Here is a 16,791-nt window from a genome sequence, read left to right on the forward strand (position 1 = left end):
GCCAAACGGAGTCAGACTGGGGATGATTTTTCCATTGTACTAAAAACTTGTAATAACCTCCCCGCCAAGTAGTAACAAACTGGTGGTCGAGTATCGACGCAATTTTGTCTCTTGGGGCTGTATTCTTGGGAACGCAAATAACTGCATCTTGTTGGGTATTTAGATCAGAGGCTGGTGGCAATGTTTCTTCCGAACCATGAAATTGAGTGAGATCTTCAATGTTGAAAATAGGGCTGATCCCGTAGTCAGCAGGTAACTCAATGACGTAGGCGTTAGGAACTAGCTTCTTAACCACATTAAAAGGTCCTGCACGCTGAGCATGTAGCTTATTGAAACTCCTAGGAGGAAAACGTTCAGGCTTTAAGCAGATAAGAACCATGTCGCCAACTTGAAATTGCCTGTCCTTCTGCCTAGTATTTGCAGCGGTGGAATATGCTTCGGTGTTGAGGGTCAGATGCCGCTTGACTTCTTCATGAATGTCCTTCATGTAACTAGAGAAATCCAACGCAGCTTCACTGGGTCTAGAAGGCAATTTTAGAGAGTGGAGGTCCAACGAGTGTGGGGGTGAAAGCCAAATACCACTTCAAATGGCGTGCAACTAGTGGAGCGATTAACAGAGTTATTGAAAGCAAACTCTGCCGATGGTAACATGAAGCCCCAACTCGTTGCATGGTCTGCTACTAAACATCTCAATAAGTTTCCTACACTCCGGTTGGTTACTTCGGTTTGGCCGTCAGTTTGAGGATGAAATGCACTAGAGAACAATAGCTTTGTCCCCATTTTGGCCCACAAAGTTTTCTAAAAATAACTCATGAACTTAACATCCCGGTCGAACACTATGGAGGCTGGAACACCATGCAGTCGAATCACTTCTTGTAAAAATAGTGGCGCTGTTTTGGATGCATCATAAGTCTTGTGACATGGAATGAAATGAGCCATCTTTGAGAAGCGATCCACTACCACCATTATGGAATCATGCTGCCGTAGTGTCTTGGGTAATCCAAGCACAAAATCCATACTAATGTGTTGCCAAGGTCTATCTGGAATTGGAAGAGGGGTATAAAGACCCGCTTGCTATTTGGTGCCTTTGTTTATTTGACAAATCTTACAACGAGCCACAACTTTATGCACATTGCGACGTAGTCGAGGCCAAAAGAATCTGCCGGAGACCATGGCAAATGTTTTATGAACACCGAAATGCCCCGCTAAGCCTCCTCCATGAAGCTCTGAAATGACAAATTCTCTGAAAGAACCACACGGAATACATAGTCGATTGTCGTGGAATAAAAAGCCATCTTTCACTGAGAATTCATTTTTAGCTACGTCCGTGTTTTCCACGAGCTGACGCCAAATGACGCCAAAGTCTACATCTGTAGAATATTGTTGCTTAAGACTGTCAAATTCCATAGTATTAACTGATGACACCACTAGCAAATGTGGCTGCCTGCTTAAGGCATTGGTTACTTTATTTTCAGTTTCAGACTTATGCTTAATGACAAAGTCAAATTGCTGCGGAAAATCCATCCATCGAGCATGCTGTGTGTTTAGCTTACTTTGAGCATTCAAATGTTTTAATGAATCGTGGTCTGTATAGAGAACAAATTCTCCATGAATTAAGTAAGGGTGCCAATTTAAGAGTTTGAACCAGAGCATAAAATTCCATATCGTACGCCGAATACCGTCGACGGGCCTCATTAAGTTTCTCACTATAAAAGGCGATAGGATGTCCTTCTTGGCTGAGTACTCCTCCCACACCTACATGCGATGCGTCACATGCAACTTCAAATATTTTGGAAAAATCCGGGAGCTTCAGAACGGGAGCTTCTCCCATCTTTGTTTTAATCTCAGTGAATGCGTTATTGGCAGATGTAGTCCACATAAAAATTCTTGACTTCAAACACTCAGTGATGGGGGCCATGATGGTACTGAAGTTCCGCATAAAACGCCGATAAAATGTCGCTAGCCCATGAAAGCTGTGCACTTCAAAAAAATTGCGAGGAGCAGGCCAACTTCTAATTGCTTGAACCTTGGTAGGATGGGCTTCAACCCCTTGGTCTGAAGTAATGAACCCAAAAAATACACCCGCTTCTTCATAAAAGAACACTTTCCACGGTTCATATAGAGCTGTTCTCTTTTTAATGTCTCTAGGACTTGCTGCACATGGTCTAAATGATCCTACAAACAATGGCTGAAAATCAAAATGTCATCAAAATAGACAACTACGAATTTGCCCAAGAAAGGTTTGAGTGCTTGCATCATGACATGCATAAATGTGCTTGGTGCGTTTGTTAGTCCGAAAGGCATGACCAACCACTCGAACAAGCCATCTTTGGTCTTGAATGCCGTCTTCCACTCATCTCCAAGACGGATTCAAATTTGATGATACCCGCTACGAAGATCAATTTTTGTAAAGATGGATGCTCCACTCAATAAGTCTGGCATGTCATCAAGTCGAGGAATAGGAAATAGGTACTTCATCGTTATTTTGTTAATCGCTTGGCTATCGACGCACATCCTCCAAGTATTGTCTTTCTTGGGTGTAAGTAGAACTGGTATAGCACAAGGGCTAAGACTTTCTCGGATGAATCCACTGTCAAGCAGCTACTGGATTTGTCGATTCAATTCTTCATTGTTCGTGGGACTCATACAGTAATGTGGTAGGTTTGGTAGAGAAGAACCTGGGATTAGATCAATGGCATGTTGCACCTCTCACAATGGTGGTAGCTGTTTTGGCATCTCATCAGGCATGATTTCCTGGAACTTCTCCAGCATTTTTGTAAATTCGCCGGGGATAATGCCATCATCCTGTTTAGCCTCTCGGTTCACTACCAATAGCACTAGTTGTTCTCCTTTTAGAGCTCGAGTAAACTGTCGAATGGTTAGCACTGGAACAACCTCTTTTTTCTTTTGTTTTGGTTGTATGTCAAACTCAAAAATCTGCTAAGGGTCTAAAACGAATTTCTTGCCATTAAATTTAAAAGAGTAAGAATTGGCATACCCATCATACAACACTTTTCTGTCATAGAGCCAAGGCCGACCTAATAATAAATGACAAACGGTCATAGGGACTACATCACACTAGGCTTCATCCGTATAGCTTCTTCCCAATGCAAACTTCACCAAACATCGATGCTTTACCAAGATGGGGTTATCTTCATTGACCCAGCTTACTTGATAAGGGGTGGGGTGTTTTTCAACTGTTAAACCCAAACGTTCCACTGCATAACTAGAGACTACATTCATTCTGCTCCCATTGTCAATGATAACATTTAACGCACAATCACCATGCTCCATACGAGTATGAAAAATGTTGGTGCGTCTCCAATCAGAATCATCACTTTGGATCTTCTTCTTAGTGCCCGTCAAAACTCGGTGGATCACACAACTGGGCAGATCAGTTGCTCCCAAGTGCTTTATATCTTCACTGTCACTTTCTTCAAATTCCTCTTCCTCAAATCCCTCAACTGCATCAAGCATTCTAAGTTCTTTTTTTCACATACGAAGGCCAATTTTTTTTCTCTCATAGGACATACTACAACAAAATGTCCAAACCCCTTGCACTTGTAGCATTGCGGTCCATCACCAGTAAGTTTGGCCTTTCCTCTTTGGTCACCCACCACGGTGTGTCTACCTGGTCAGTGGGCAGAGGTGGTTTCTGGTATGGTTGTGTTGGTGCGCGTTCCTGCCTGGGATTTGTAGATGACATGCGTCTCCTGTTGAAAAATTCTAGTTGCTTTTCGACTCGTAAGGCCAATTGATAAGCTTCGTCAACACTTAGGAGCCGTGCTATTAGCATCTATTTTTGCAGTTCATTACGTAAGCCCGTGCGGTAACGAGCTAGTGTTTGTTGCTTGTTTTCCACCACCTTGTTGCGAACAGTCAATTCATGGAAGTAGTCTGTATACTGGTTGACAATCAATGTCCCTTGCCTCTGTTGCAGCATCTCTTCAAACATAATTTGATGGTAGTCAATAGGCAAATATTTCTCTTTCAGACACTCCTTCATTTCTTCCCAATTAGACACCGGCGCACGTTGAGTACAGCGTAGTTGTTCTTACCCCACCAAGCTTGTGCATGTCCTTTTAATTTCATACGGACATAACGAACTTTTCTATCCTTGGACATAGAGAATCAATCAAAATAATCCTCAATGGTCGTCAACCAATCTTCAAAAGCATTGTCGTCTAGTTTTCCAAAAAAATTTGGAACATCTACCTTCATTCCCTTGGCTAGTTCATCAAGAGGGTGACGGTCGAAGCCACGTCCTCCTCGTCCCCTAGGAAATTCATGACCATTCCACCCAAAGCAAGCTTCATGATCACCAAATCCCCTGTTCCTCTCCCTGTAATACTCATCCTCTTTGTTCCCTTCACTGCCATCTACTTCATCTTCTGGAGGAGGCCTACGCACCCTCTTATTGTGAGGTCCAAACTCATCTCGAGTTTGACGTTCCTCCATTGTATCCAGCCTTTGATTGATTTGTTCCAGAACAGATGTGAGTGGGTGATCTGTGCTTGTAGTTGGGGTAAATCAGTGTTTGGGTTTTGGTTATTCGCCATATCGTAAGAATTACCACTGCGAGTTACAGGCATGAAACACTGAGTTCCTTGAGGAGGAAAACCTTGCTCTGATGCCAAAAATGGTGCAAGCCTCAAGAGCCAACCTCACGTTGACGTTCAAGAGGGAATAATATGCAAACGGAGTCTCTCTATTAATGAAATCACTTCATTCTCAAATTCAATATCAAAATTGGCAACTGCCTTTCTTCTCCATGAATACCATATTTAAAGGATTACATGTGCTATAAATCAGGAAATAAATTAGGAAGGGATTGCCAATATGGCAACAGAGTCTTGCGGGAATAATTTAAGAAAGAATTAACAACTAAGCAACAAAAGTTTGAAATAAATAGATAAGAGTTGATAAGGATTCTAGCAGCTGAATAGGTCCTCATCCCCCCCCCCCCCCCCACAACACGATTTAAGGAGTAGTCTCCGCCTGGGTACCGTGCTCCCTATTTGCGTCAATACCCTTCTCGCCCTGACCTCGCCCTAGCAGAAGGAGATGGAGGGAACACACAAGAAGGAAAAGGCCTTGACCAAAGGCCCCACTCGGGAGAAGATGGAATGTAAATAGCGGGAATCGAGAAAGGATGAGCTGACTCACTCAAAAATGAGTAGCACTAATGCTATCCCAAGTGCAGGAGGATGTCGTGTAATAATTAGGAATAAATTCCTAGATCGTCTCCTCAGGGAAAGTTACTTAAAATTAAACTTGTTGAAAAATGTGAAAAACTTCACAAAGAGAAAATAAGAGGATGATATGTACAATGGATGGAAGAGGTTACTAGTCATGGACTAGATTCATATTTTTAGATGTTTGATTCTCTGATTGGAATGTAAATGACTAACAGATTAAATTCAGAGATTAATAAAACTAAATTAAGAACTAAACTAGATTAGAAAATAATTGACAAAACATGTATTGAAAATTGAAAATGCATAAAACCAATATTCTAGGGTTTATCATTGTATCCAAATCACAAATTCTCAAATTAAACCATAACAATTGTAATCACTATTAAAATGAAAGTTTAATGAAACAATAAAAATAAATAACATGAAATAAGTAAGCAACAGATAAATTACCCAACTAAAACAAAAACAAAAACAAAAGTTCTCTACCAAACCTTCTTGCAATAAATTAAACTAGCATACTTGATTAAAAACTTATAAAACAATTCCTTTATTTTATGAAACAAACTAGCATACTTGAAAGAAATTAAGGTATTACAATTAATGAGATAAAATTCTAAAACAATTCTTAATACTTAATAAAAATTCTTAAAACAACAAAGCATCGTAGGCAAAAACAAAAACTGCTCAATCTATATTAAGAAAGAAAAGTCAAAGAAAATGAAATGAAAATTCTGCTACTTAAATGGAAGAGAAAGAAAATAAACTCAAGGTTACCCTATGGCTATATATGGAAAGAAAACTCAAACGGAAAAACAAGTGCAACTTCAAGACTTAGTTGCTCAACTGTAGCCGAATGAAAAACCAAAAACAACAATAACTCTCGCTAGCTTCTAAATGAAAATAAAACAAGTCACAAACAAAAACTTCTCGTGGTGCTGCTACTAGCTTCTAAACAGAAAATAAAACAAGTCCAAAAACTCAAAACTCCCGTGGTGCTGCTGCTGCTTCTAAATGGAAGGAAAATAGGTAAAAACTAAACTAAAACTGCCCCCGTCTTAACGAAGAGAAAGGAAATTTAAAATAAACTCCCGACTACTGCTACCCCCAATAAGCTTCAAGCCCCCAGTTTTTATGAGGTCTGTAAGCTTACAGCTAGCTCAAAAGAATAACAAAAAAAATGATAAAGAGAAAAAAAAAAAAAGAGCTGGAACCCCGTAGACCATGTGCATGGTTCTGTTGCTTTCCAACGATATCCGAGTGTGTGCTGTCCGTCCATGTGAGTGTCTTTCTGCTGCTGTTCAGCGTCTGCAACTTCCAGGTTGGTTCCGTCCGAATGATTGCTTTGCTGGTCTGCATGTGCATGTGTTTTTCCTTGCTGCTGCTGCATGTGTTTTTCCTGCTTCCGAATGATCTCTTTGCTGCACGTGTGCATGTGTGAGTGCAGTTCCTGCTGTTGCATGTTGTATGAGCTGGTGTCCATGTGCATTTCTTTTGTTTGAGTGATGTCCGTGTGCTGCATGTGAACTGCATGTGTATTGCATGTGTGAGTTCGTTGCTGTCCTGCATGTGTCCACTGCATGGTGTCCGAATGTTTTTCTTTTGCTGTCCATGTGCTGCATCGTGTGAGTGGGTCCGAATAATGCTGTCTGCATGTGTTTGTTTGCTTGTCCATGTTAGGGACAAGATCTTGTAGCTTCCTCATCCGTTCGCTGATTCGGGTTCTTCTCACCCTCTCGGCAATGCTTCTTGGGTGAGTGGCAAAGCCACGCTTAGCTCGAATTTTACAAGGAACGGAATCTTGGAACTGCAAGAACTTTTCAATGGCAGCCATCTCTGCTGCAGTTTTTGGCAAGCTCAAGTGATGAGCCAAACCGGTGGGAGGACGATTCGACCGGCAAGCTACTATGCCGGACAAGACTTGAATTATTACCAACACCCGTCTTCATCTGCGGCAAAATTCGATCCATCCCCATGGGATAAGACCCAGCTTCTACACTTGAATTCAAGCCTTGATTCGGCAAAGGCTGCCGTGATGGGCATTGGTAAAAATTCTGAGAAGCAGAAACATAATTGTTCTGCTGCTGGAGAACCCCTGCTGCTTCGTCGCTCACTGGTGTACGGAGTGCTCAAGCTGGGAGGGTGTCTTGAAGTTTCTCGAGCCAATGCATCACAAAATGCCCTGTGAGTTATAAAGCTGTCCCGCCTAGAGAAGAGGGTGCCACAGTCACATCTGTATTCTCTGGTGCCACAGGTTTTGGAATGGGCCTTCCAATCAGACTGCACGGCATATCTCTTGGAGCACTTCTCGCACTTCCATTTCTTCTCGCCGTCTTTCGAGAGTAGTGCTTTTTGATGCCAGTGAGGTCGCCGAGAGCCCTCAAAGGGTCGTGGTGGAGGCATGTGGGCTCGGGGCACAGATAGACCTTTCTTTTTGGTAATTCTTTTGTAGTCTTCTGCTTTAGCTTCCAAGGCAGGTTGTGTCCTCTTCTGTGGAGCTGTAGGTTTTGCTCCCTTTGGAACCCTTTGTTGCATACCTCACATATGAATCTGTTTGTTGCCATTAGGGTCTTGGGAGATAGTGCGATTACCTTCGCATCTGGATCCGAGTGAAGTGTTCTGCATGTATAGAAGTAACAGAGGCCAAGTTCTTGATCCTGAACCTCATGCCAAAGCGCACAATTAGACCACAAATTCTCAAACTTCCAATCACCACCAACTCGGCAACTCAACATCCAATTAAGCTCAAGATCAGAGCCCCCAAAATTCCCATGACCATTCGATTTAGGAGCAGTAATCAATAGTTGGTAGAATTCAAGCAGAAATTCATGCTTTTAATCAATTAAAATCACAACTTTGATTTATTCACTTTAACCATTTTTCCATTTAAAACCAATAATAGTGTCATGAAGAATTTAAAATACATTGGTTTTAAATAGCTAAAACATGCAATATTTCAGCTCAATCATGAGCCCGCTGTAAGAGCCATGCAACACATGTTCGATTGTTTGAAGTTTACTGTCGCACAGGAGGAGAAACGGCACACCTCGGGGGAACGTCACTATTGCACCCACCATCGAACCACTTCTCACCACACTGGGGAGTGCCGATCACCTCCAATAGGCTACCGTCCACCGCGGTATCCACCCTCCTAGTGAAGAGAGTAGCCGTGGAAGGGGCATTCCAGAGAGATGAGTCTTGCCCGGGAATACCAACACAGGAGGCAGGAGAGCCTGAGAAGAGGAGACACACAGTGCCAACTGCCCCACCCTTTTAGTAGGTGTACCAGACTATTCCCCCTGCAGGGGAGATTTACACCATTGCGGGAAGCTTCATCAGTGGAGGGGCAACCTCATTCGAGAGAAAGCCCACGTTAGAGAGGCTCAATACCGAGAAGTTTACTCAGCCTTCTACCAACCTACGAAGCTTCCCCAAACCAAGCCCACTCCTGTAATCTCCTTCGGGGAAGTTGACAAGGAAGGGATATTCTATCCGCACGACGATGCATTGGTGGTCAGCATGCAGGTTGCCAACTTCACCACCAGAAGAATCCACATCGACAATGGAAGCTCGATGGACATCTTGTTCTGGGATGCATTCACCCTCATGGGGATAGATGCAGCTCAACTCCAACCAGCCCCAATGCTGCTCAAGGCTTTTCAGGAGAAACGGTATAGCTGGTGGGGACCATCATCTTGTTAGTCTTGGTAGGCAACTCACCTTGCGTCGCCTTGGTTATGGTCGACTTTCTGGTAGTAAAGGCTCATTCATTTTACAACGCCATCATTGGCCGCCCGACACTCAACTAGCTATGAGCCATCACCTCAACCTACCACCTAAAAATCAAGTTTCCTACAGTTCAAGTAATCAGTGAAATCTGGGGAGAGCAAACCTTGGCACGGGAATGCTATATGCAAGAGCTAAAGTCCACCAGGGGGAGGTGACACATGAGCATGCGCCAATCTTGAAGTCAAGACAAGCTCCCATCAGGATGCAAGTTGTCCTGACAAGGAGGGGGGAGGAGGGGCACATGCCAAGAAGAAAGGACAACCAAGGCCTTCCCCATTTTCTCACATTTTTATTTTTACTTTTATTTTTTGTCAACATACTTTGAAAATATGAACTTGTGGTAGATTAATGAAAATGCTGGATCTCTTTCCTGCACCTCGTGCGGGAAAGCTCCCATAAGGGAATGCTCCCCTAAGGGAATGTTAAACCTCCCTTGAGGCTAGGCACCTTGTGCGGGAAAGCTTTCATGAGGGAATGAACAAAAGCTCCCCTGAGGGAAGGAATGACCCTCCCCTGAGGAAATAAACCTCGCGTGGGAAAGCTCCCACAAGGGAATGCTCCCCTGAGGGAATGTCAAACCTCCCTCGAGGAACCACCTCAGGGGGGAAAGCTCCCCCGAGGGAATGAATGAAGCCTCCCTCGAGGTTCCACCTAGTGCGGGAAAGCTCCCCTGAGGGAATGTCAAACCTCCCCCAGGAACCACCTCGTGCAGGAAAGCTCCATTGAGAGAATAAATGAAGGCTCCCCTGAGGTTTCACCTCGCGCAGGAAAGCTCTTCCAAGGGAATGCTCCCCTGAGGGAATGTCGAACCTCTTCGAAGGAACCAACTCGTGCGGGAAAGCTCCCCTGAAGGAATGAATGAAGGCTCCTCCTAGTTTCCACCTCACCTAGGAAGGCTCCCCTAAGGGAATGTTCCCCTGAGGGAATGTCCAACCTTCCCGGAGGAACCACCTCACATGGGTAAGCTCCCTCGAGAAAATAAATGAAGGCTCTCCCGAGGTTACACCTCACACTGGAAAGCTCCCCAAAGGGAATGCTCTCTTGAGGGAATGCTCCCCTGAGGGAATGTCGAACCTCTCCTGAGGAACCACCTTGGACGGGAAAGCTCCCCTGAGAGAATGAATGAAGGCTCCCCCGAGGTTCCACCTCGCGCTAGAAAGGTCCCTGAGGGAATGAATGAAGGCTCCCTTGAGGTTCCGCCTCGTGCAGGAAAGCTCTCCCAAGGGAATGCTCCTTTGAGGGAATGTTGAATCTCCCTCAGGAACCACCTCGCCTAGGAAAGCTCTGCCGAGGGAATGAATGAAGGCTCCCCCGAGGTTCCACCTTTCACGAGAAAGCTCCCCTAAGGGAATGCTCCCCTAAGGGAATGTCGAACCTCCCCCGAGGAACCATCTCGCGTGGGAAAGCTCCCCCGAGGGAATGAATGAATGCTCTCCTTAGGTTCCACCTCGTGCGGGAAAGCTCCCCCAAGCAAATGCTCCCCTGAGGGAATGTCAAACCTCCCTTGAGGAACCGCCTTGCACGGGAAAGCTCCCTTGTGAGAATGAATGAAGGCTCTCCCGAGGTTCCACCTTGTGTGGGAAAGCTCCCCCGAGGGAATAAATGAAGGCTCCCTCGAGATTCCACCTCGTGCGGGAAATCTCCCCCAAGGGAATGCTCCCTTGAGGGAATGTCAAACCTCCCTCGAGGAACCACCTTGAGTGGGAAAACTCCCTTGAGGGAATGAATGACGGCTCCCCCGAGGTTCCACCTTGCGCGGGAAAGCTCTCTCAAGGGAATGCTCACTTAAGGGAATGTTGAACCTCACCCAACAACCACCTCGCGCGGGAAAGCTCCCCGGAGGGAATGAATAAAGGCTCTCTTGAGGTTCCACCTCGCGCAAGAAAGCTCCCCCAAGGGAATGTCGAACCTCCCTCGAGGAACCACCTCAAGTGGGAAAGCTCCCCCGAGGGAATGGATGAAGGCTCCCCAAGGTTCCACCTCATGCGGGAAAGCTCCCCCATGGGAATGACGAACCTCCTTCGAGGAACCACCTCGCGTGGGAAAGCTCCCCTTAGAAAATGAATGAAGGCCCTACTGAGGTTCCACCTCATGCTAGAAAGCTCCCTTAAGGGAATGCTCCCTTGAGGGAATGTCGAACTTCTCATGAGGAACCACCTCGCGTGGTAAAGCTCGCTTGAGGGAATGCTCCCCTGATGGAATGTCGAACCTCCCCCGAGGCCACCCACCTCGTGTGGGAAATCTCCCTCGAGGGAATGCTCCCCTGAGGGAAAGAACGAACCTCTCCCGAGGAAATACTCCCTCGATTCAAACAGCAACCCCAGAGAGGCACCATCCAATAAGTACAGAGGCGAGGAGGGAAAGTAGGAGACGAATCACCTTGAAGGGGGAGGGGAAGCAGTCAGCTCGAGCTTTATGGACTCTCCGAAGAGCTTGAGTTGAAGGAGAGATCCTTTGCCGTCCCTCCCGTCGCGGACCCTTCTCCTACTCCTACTCCTCCCTAGGTTAGAGAGGAAGTATTCGAGCCTAAGCAAGCCCTGGACACCAGAAACCCCCTTCGCTGACCCAGCTAGGGAAGGAAGCCCCGCTCATTCGAGATGCAAGGGTAACCCAGGATGTAAGGAAGAACTGTGAACTGCACGAGGAGTTTTGAGGCAGGGAAATCCATTGAACAATTGTCCCGCAAAGCTGGGGACATGCCATCTTTTCAAAACATCTCCCAGTAATGAAGAACAACATAACTTTTGGAAAGCGTCATCTCGGAAAGAAAAATGCTACAGGTAAACGGCAGCCAAATAGTGCGAGAGGATAAGTCAGACCATAAAAGAAAGATACATGTCTCTATTGATTAATCCTTCTACAATTTACAAAGAGGCCACATGGCATTTACTACTGACGCGGCCCCAAGAAAGTACACGATAAGGAAAAGAAGAACTACGGCCGCTGGGGAGGATCGAGAAGCTCTAGGCCTTTCTGCTGATCAAAAGAGCCCATCTTGGTAGGTTCCACTCTCATTCAAAGCTAATCGGGGGATCTTCACAGTCCCCTCTCCTTGTGCCGGTCACAAAAGTGCTCGTAGGGAGAAAGTCGTCAGGGTCATCATCTTTCGGTAAGAACGCATCCTGGATTGCCTCTCACCCCAACTCGCCAGCATGATTAAGGGCGGCGGTATTTGGCTCGAGGATCCTAAAGTCCAAGGCTCCAACACCTTAGAACTACGCTGAGGGTTGAGGATGACGTAGTCAAGCATCCTATCCGAGCCCTCCAGGTACCCATGAGACCATGCCTCATCACGGACAGAAATAGCCTTTCCCAGCTGCTTAATTGATCGCGTGGCCACCTCTTGCACCTTCGATAGGTCACTGTGCAGATCCCGGATAACCACCTCCTAACCAACAATCCTCTCACGAGCGATAGCCAAGTCGGCTAGCACCTCTTCCTCGAGGACCCTGCCTCAGCCAATAGAACCCTGCGATCCTCCACAATGGCAGACAGGTCAGAACACTCCTCACCCACCATCTTGATCTGATGTAAGTGTAACTCTTGCAGGCCCCTCAACTCCTCATTCTCCATTTGGAGAAGGTCCTATGATTCCTAGAGCCTACTCATGGACTCCTGGGTCTTCAGAGCCCACTCTCGAGCCACAACTAGCTCTGCCTCAAGGCACTCCCACTCTTTCCTCCCTTACTCCACTATGGACCGGAGACACCGTACCTCACCTTCAGCAACACGCTAGGCTAGCGCTCTTATTCTTTGCACGGGCTCTAAGGTTAGACAACAGACTCAAGACCAAGAGAGTAGAAAAGGAATGGGGGATGCGAGAAGTACCACAGAGAGAAGTTCTTGTAGTCACTCCATTTCACGTCCTATAGCAGGATCCTCCTACAGGGACTCGTTCAAAGGATCGGCAAGAACTACCGTGTTCACAGTTTTTAGAGAACAAAATTCCCTTCGGGGGGACTCGATTGGATCACCCCTTTAGGCTCAATCAGGGCACTCTCGCTCACCGAAAAAATAGGGGGAACCACCACAAAAGGACCACTCTTGCCCTTGAGCTGGCAACCACCATCCCTAGAGGAACCAATAGCCCCAGCTATCGATTTGCCAGGGCTTGGCAGGGTGTGAGCTAAAGGCACCTCCGACACTTCCCTTTCAAGGCTTGGCAGGATGGAAGAATCTCGCACCCTCACCAGCCTCCCCTCTTCAGATCCAGCCTGGACAGCAAAAACTAGGCTCTCACCCGTGGTGAGGACACACCTAGAATCAGAGGCACCTTCATCATCAAGATCAACTCAGAGGGGATCCGAGACCTCATCAAGGTCGAAGGCTTCAATCAGGGATCGAGCAGTGGATGACGGAGAGGGAGACTCTCGACATTCAACTCCGGAGGGGGTTCAATCATCTGGGTTTGCTGAGGTGCCTTATCCAGAAGAGCACTCTAGAAGTGCATGTTGACCACTTCCGCCCTATGCAACGTGTCAGTTGTATTGACTGAGATGCATGGGTTCCTATGGCCAGGATCCCTAGCAGAGACAGCAAGCGGAAGGGACTTAGAAGTTTCACTCGGGCCCAACAACACACTAGCCCACTGACGTTGGTAGAGCATTGCAGAAGAGGAAGGAGGGCCAACCATCTTTGTAGAGATGGGACCAGATAAAAGGGGGTAATCATTAGCATTGAGATGAGACGTTGCAAAAAGATGCGGGAAACCATGATCAGGGAAAAGGGGAAGAGACGGCTCCAGGCAACTCTGCCAGAGACCCACGCCATATTAAATGACTGACACCAAGAAAACTATGCCGTATTAAATAAAGCATGGCGGTGGAGACTCCGGGGGGAGGTGTCCCTTGCCCCAGAACGAAAGGCATGGCCCACCTGACCTAAAGGACTGAGTATAAAGTTTGCCCAGAATAGCGAGGTAAGGGAGGTTGAACTCAAGTCTGTTGTGAATTATACTCCACTGTGGTCTTCTTCTTCTTTAAAGCATTTTTTTTTTTATCTCTATACTAACTTTGGCATCGGAAGTTTCTTAGGCCACCGCAGGGCCACCCCTATCTCCCATTAGGATCCAACTCGAGCGAAGACCAGATCTGGCTGAGCGACTCGGCCCAATGGCGTACGAAACACGACGTTAACACTCCATATGTCTCTTGTTTGGTCTCCGAGTTAGTTAGTGTCACTATTTCTACAATTTTCCCTGGAAGGAAATTTTAACCAACCTTGTCACTTTGTATCTTTGAAGAAAACATCGGCCATAGATTTCTAATCCTCTTATTTGGTTCTGATCGGAGCTCTGTTGAAGCCCTAACTTTTATTTGTTGCTACTTTTTTTGCATTCTTTGCTCTCTTCTGCTATTGCATGCTCCTCTTCTTTTTTTGGTAGAGGTTGAATCTAGTGCACTGTTATGTTTTGATGCATATGAGGCAAAAAAGGTATAAACTTTTTTGTTCTTTTGTTAATTATGTACTAAGCCCTCCTCTTAATTTTGGGGTTTATAGTTCGTTTCTATTTGTGATCTTAGATTTGTTTGTGGGTTTTTCTTTTTGTAGCACTTGTTCTAGAGTGAAGTGTTTTGTGGCTTTTCACATAAAATGATTATTTTCCCTCTTCTTGATCTTGAGAGGGTGTCTAACTCGATACCCTTGTGATTTGGAGAGAGATTTTGGCCCTTGTTTTTTTTTTTCTTTGATTTTGTTTTGTGTTTTTCTTGAGGAATTTCTAGGGTATTTAGAGGGGTTTGTGAGTGGTTTTTCCTTATAAAAAATGACTCAGTGTCGCCTCGCATCACGCCATGCCTCTCAAGTCTCCTTTCTTTCTAGGTCACTTTCAGATCTCTGCCCAACCAAGTCCTTTTATTTTTATTTCATGACTTCCACAGCTGTAACGCCCGTTCTTGTGGTGGGACCTTTAGAAAATGATTTTAAGAAAGACGACGGGAATTAATGTTCATTTAAAACTTTTTACTTCCATGCTAGGATACGAAAGACTCCGTGTTTATAAAATAAAACTTGCTTCTTAATTTAAAGAGAGTTGCAGCGGAAAACATTAAACTTTATAATTAAAAGTCTTTCATATGAACTTTGTGCCTAGGCTTCTGTGCTCTTCCACTTGGGCCTTAGTCATCTTGGCACATACTGTCCATCTTGTCCATAGGAGGGCATACTAAAAACTAAAATGAGTCGAAGACTCGTAAGCATTACTTCATACAATTAAAATATAATAACCCTATGACTCCACATAACCCATTGTATTTAACTTATCCTAAATATCATTTCGCCACTAATTATGCTCCCATCTTTTCCATCTCTTCTTATCTAGCGCAAGAGTTAGGAGGTCGTTAGTGGTGTGCAATTTCTTATTGTATTGATGTATGAATGCCCTTGATACTTCAAGATAATCAGATCTTCCATTGAATGGATATGCTCGCACCCTTTATGTATTTCTCTCGAATAGAAGCATTTTTTTCATTTATACTTTAGACATTCATTCATTTAAAACATTTCGAGGCGGGGTTTTCCTTGAAAAGGATTTTCTTTCATAAAACGTTTCTTTTTCTTTCGTAAAACATTTCCCCATGCCTCGTGCCTTCATTTCTTAAAGATTCTGAGCATATATGCATTCTTTCTTAACATACATACATTCTTTCTTATCACTTTCCATTGGTCGTTACACAATTTTACTCCCCATGTGTGAGGGTTAACGGTCTTCCTTTGGACTTGGAGTCCACCTGTGGCCACAGATTGGGAGTCCCTTTTCAGTCAGGGAGCAGCACTAGGTGCACTACCAGTACTACTTGTCAGGCATTGCAATCTGCCAAATCCTTTGGTATGCTTTCATTCATTCACTCATTCCTTTCTTTCATTCTTTTAGTTTATTCAGTTCATAAACATCATTTAAAAGCATGGGCTTAAACCTCGACATTAAAAACATCCTTTAAAACATCAGTCCACGGCATCATTAAACATCATCTTTCAAGGCATCATTTAAAACATCATCTTTCATAGGGACATTTTAAAACCTCAGTTCATAAGGACATTTTAACGCATTTTTTTTTTTTGCTTCCTTTAAAGCATCACTTAAAGCATGAGGCATAAGCCTCGTATTTCATTTCCTAAAAATGCATCCAATACTTATTACGTATAACATTCATTCACATGCATACACTTAATACTTTGGGTTGCATAAAAAGGGGCTGCCAAGAAGGGTCATTACATATGTATACTTGAAAACTTATACTTAGCATTCTTTCGTAAAACATTATCAGTGTCATTTTGTAAAGCATCTTAAAGGAAAAGCATTTCATTTTCATTTCTTATCATTTAGAAAACTCTAAAAGAGTATGAACATAATACTTACCTGGACTCCATGTCATACTCTTTTCATGCAGTCCATTCCTGTGTGTGTCAGATGGCAACGTACATGCATACACAACCTCAACGTCATTCTTTATCTAGTACATAAGCAACTAAACTTGAAATAGAATTACACTTCACTTGGAAACACTCTCCTTCTATCCCATGCTCTTATGTGCCACTTACAGTCACTACCTCCATCTTCTATGTCTTTCTTATCATGTTTCCTCTTTTTGGGATCTACTTGGGTCACCTTTTCCAAATTCAGCATTCTACTTTGAGTGCTCATCTACTAAAGTGAATCCCCATGGTTCACCTTAGGGTTAAGATACTAAGACATTCATCTTACTCTTCTATTAACCACATTTCGATGTATAACTCAGAAAGACTAAGTCACACATCCAAATCATAGATGGTACACCCATCACTTCCTTCATGCATCTTAGCCGATACT

At 44.6% G+C, this 16,791-nt stretch overlaps 1 protein-coding gene and 1 pseudogene across 1 annotated transcript; both read right to left on the reverse strand.

The window, feature by feature from the left end:
* Positions 1-6,158: 6,158 nt before the first annotated feature.
* Positions 6,159-7,029, reverse strand: LOC122310437 (G-box-binding factor-like). The gene has a single exon (XM_043124312.1). It carries the CDS (start codon positions 7,027-7,029, stop codon positions 6,328-6,330), a length of 702 nt encoding a protein of 233 aa, XP_042980246.1. The 3' UTR covers positions 6,159-6,327.
* Positions 7,030-7,033: 4 nt separating this feature from the next.
* On the reverse strand, positions 7,034-8,034 carry LOC122310430 (annotated as a pseudogene).
* Between the last annotated feature and the right edge of the window lie 8,757 nt (positions 8,035-16,791).

Source organism: Carya illinoinensis, chromosome 1, assembly GCF_018687715.1.
Source record: "Carya illinoinensis cultivar Pawnee chromosome 1, C.illinoinensisPawnee_v1, whole genome shotgun sequence".
NCBI lineage: Eukaryota > Viridiplantae > Streptophyta > Magnoliopsida > Fagales > Juglandaceae > Carya > Carya illinoinensis.

Coding starts and splice junctions, on each gene's coding strand:
- LOC122310437 (XM_043124312.1), bottom strand. CDS start 7,029: ATGGCTGCCATTGAAAAGTTCTTGCAGTTCCAAGATTCCGTTCCTTGT.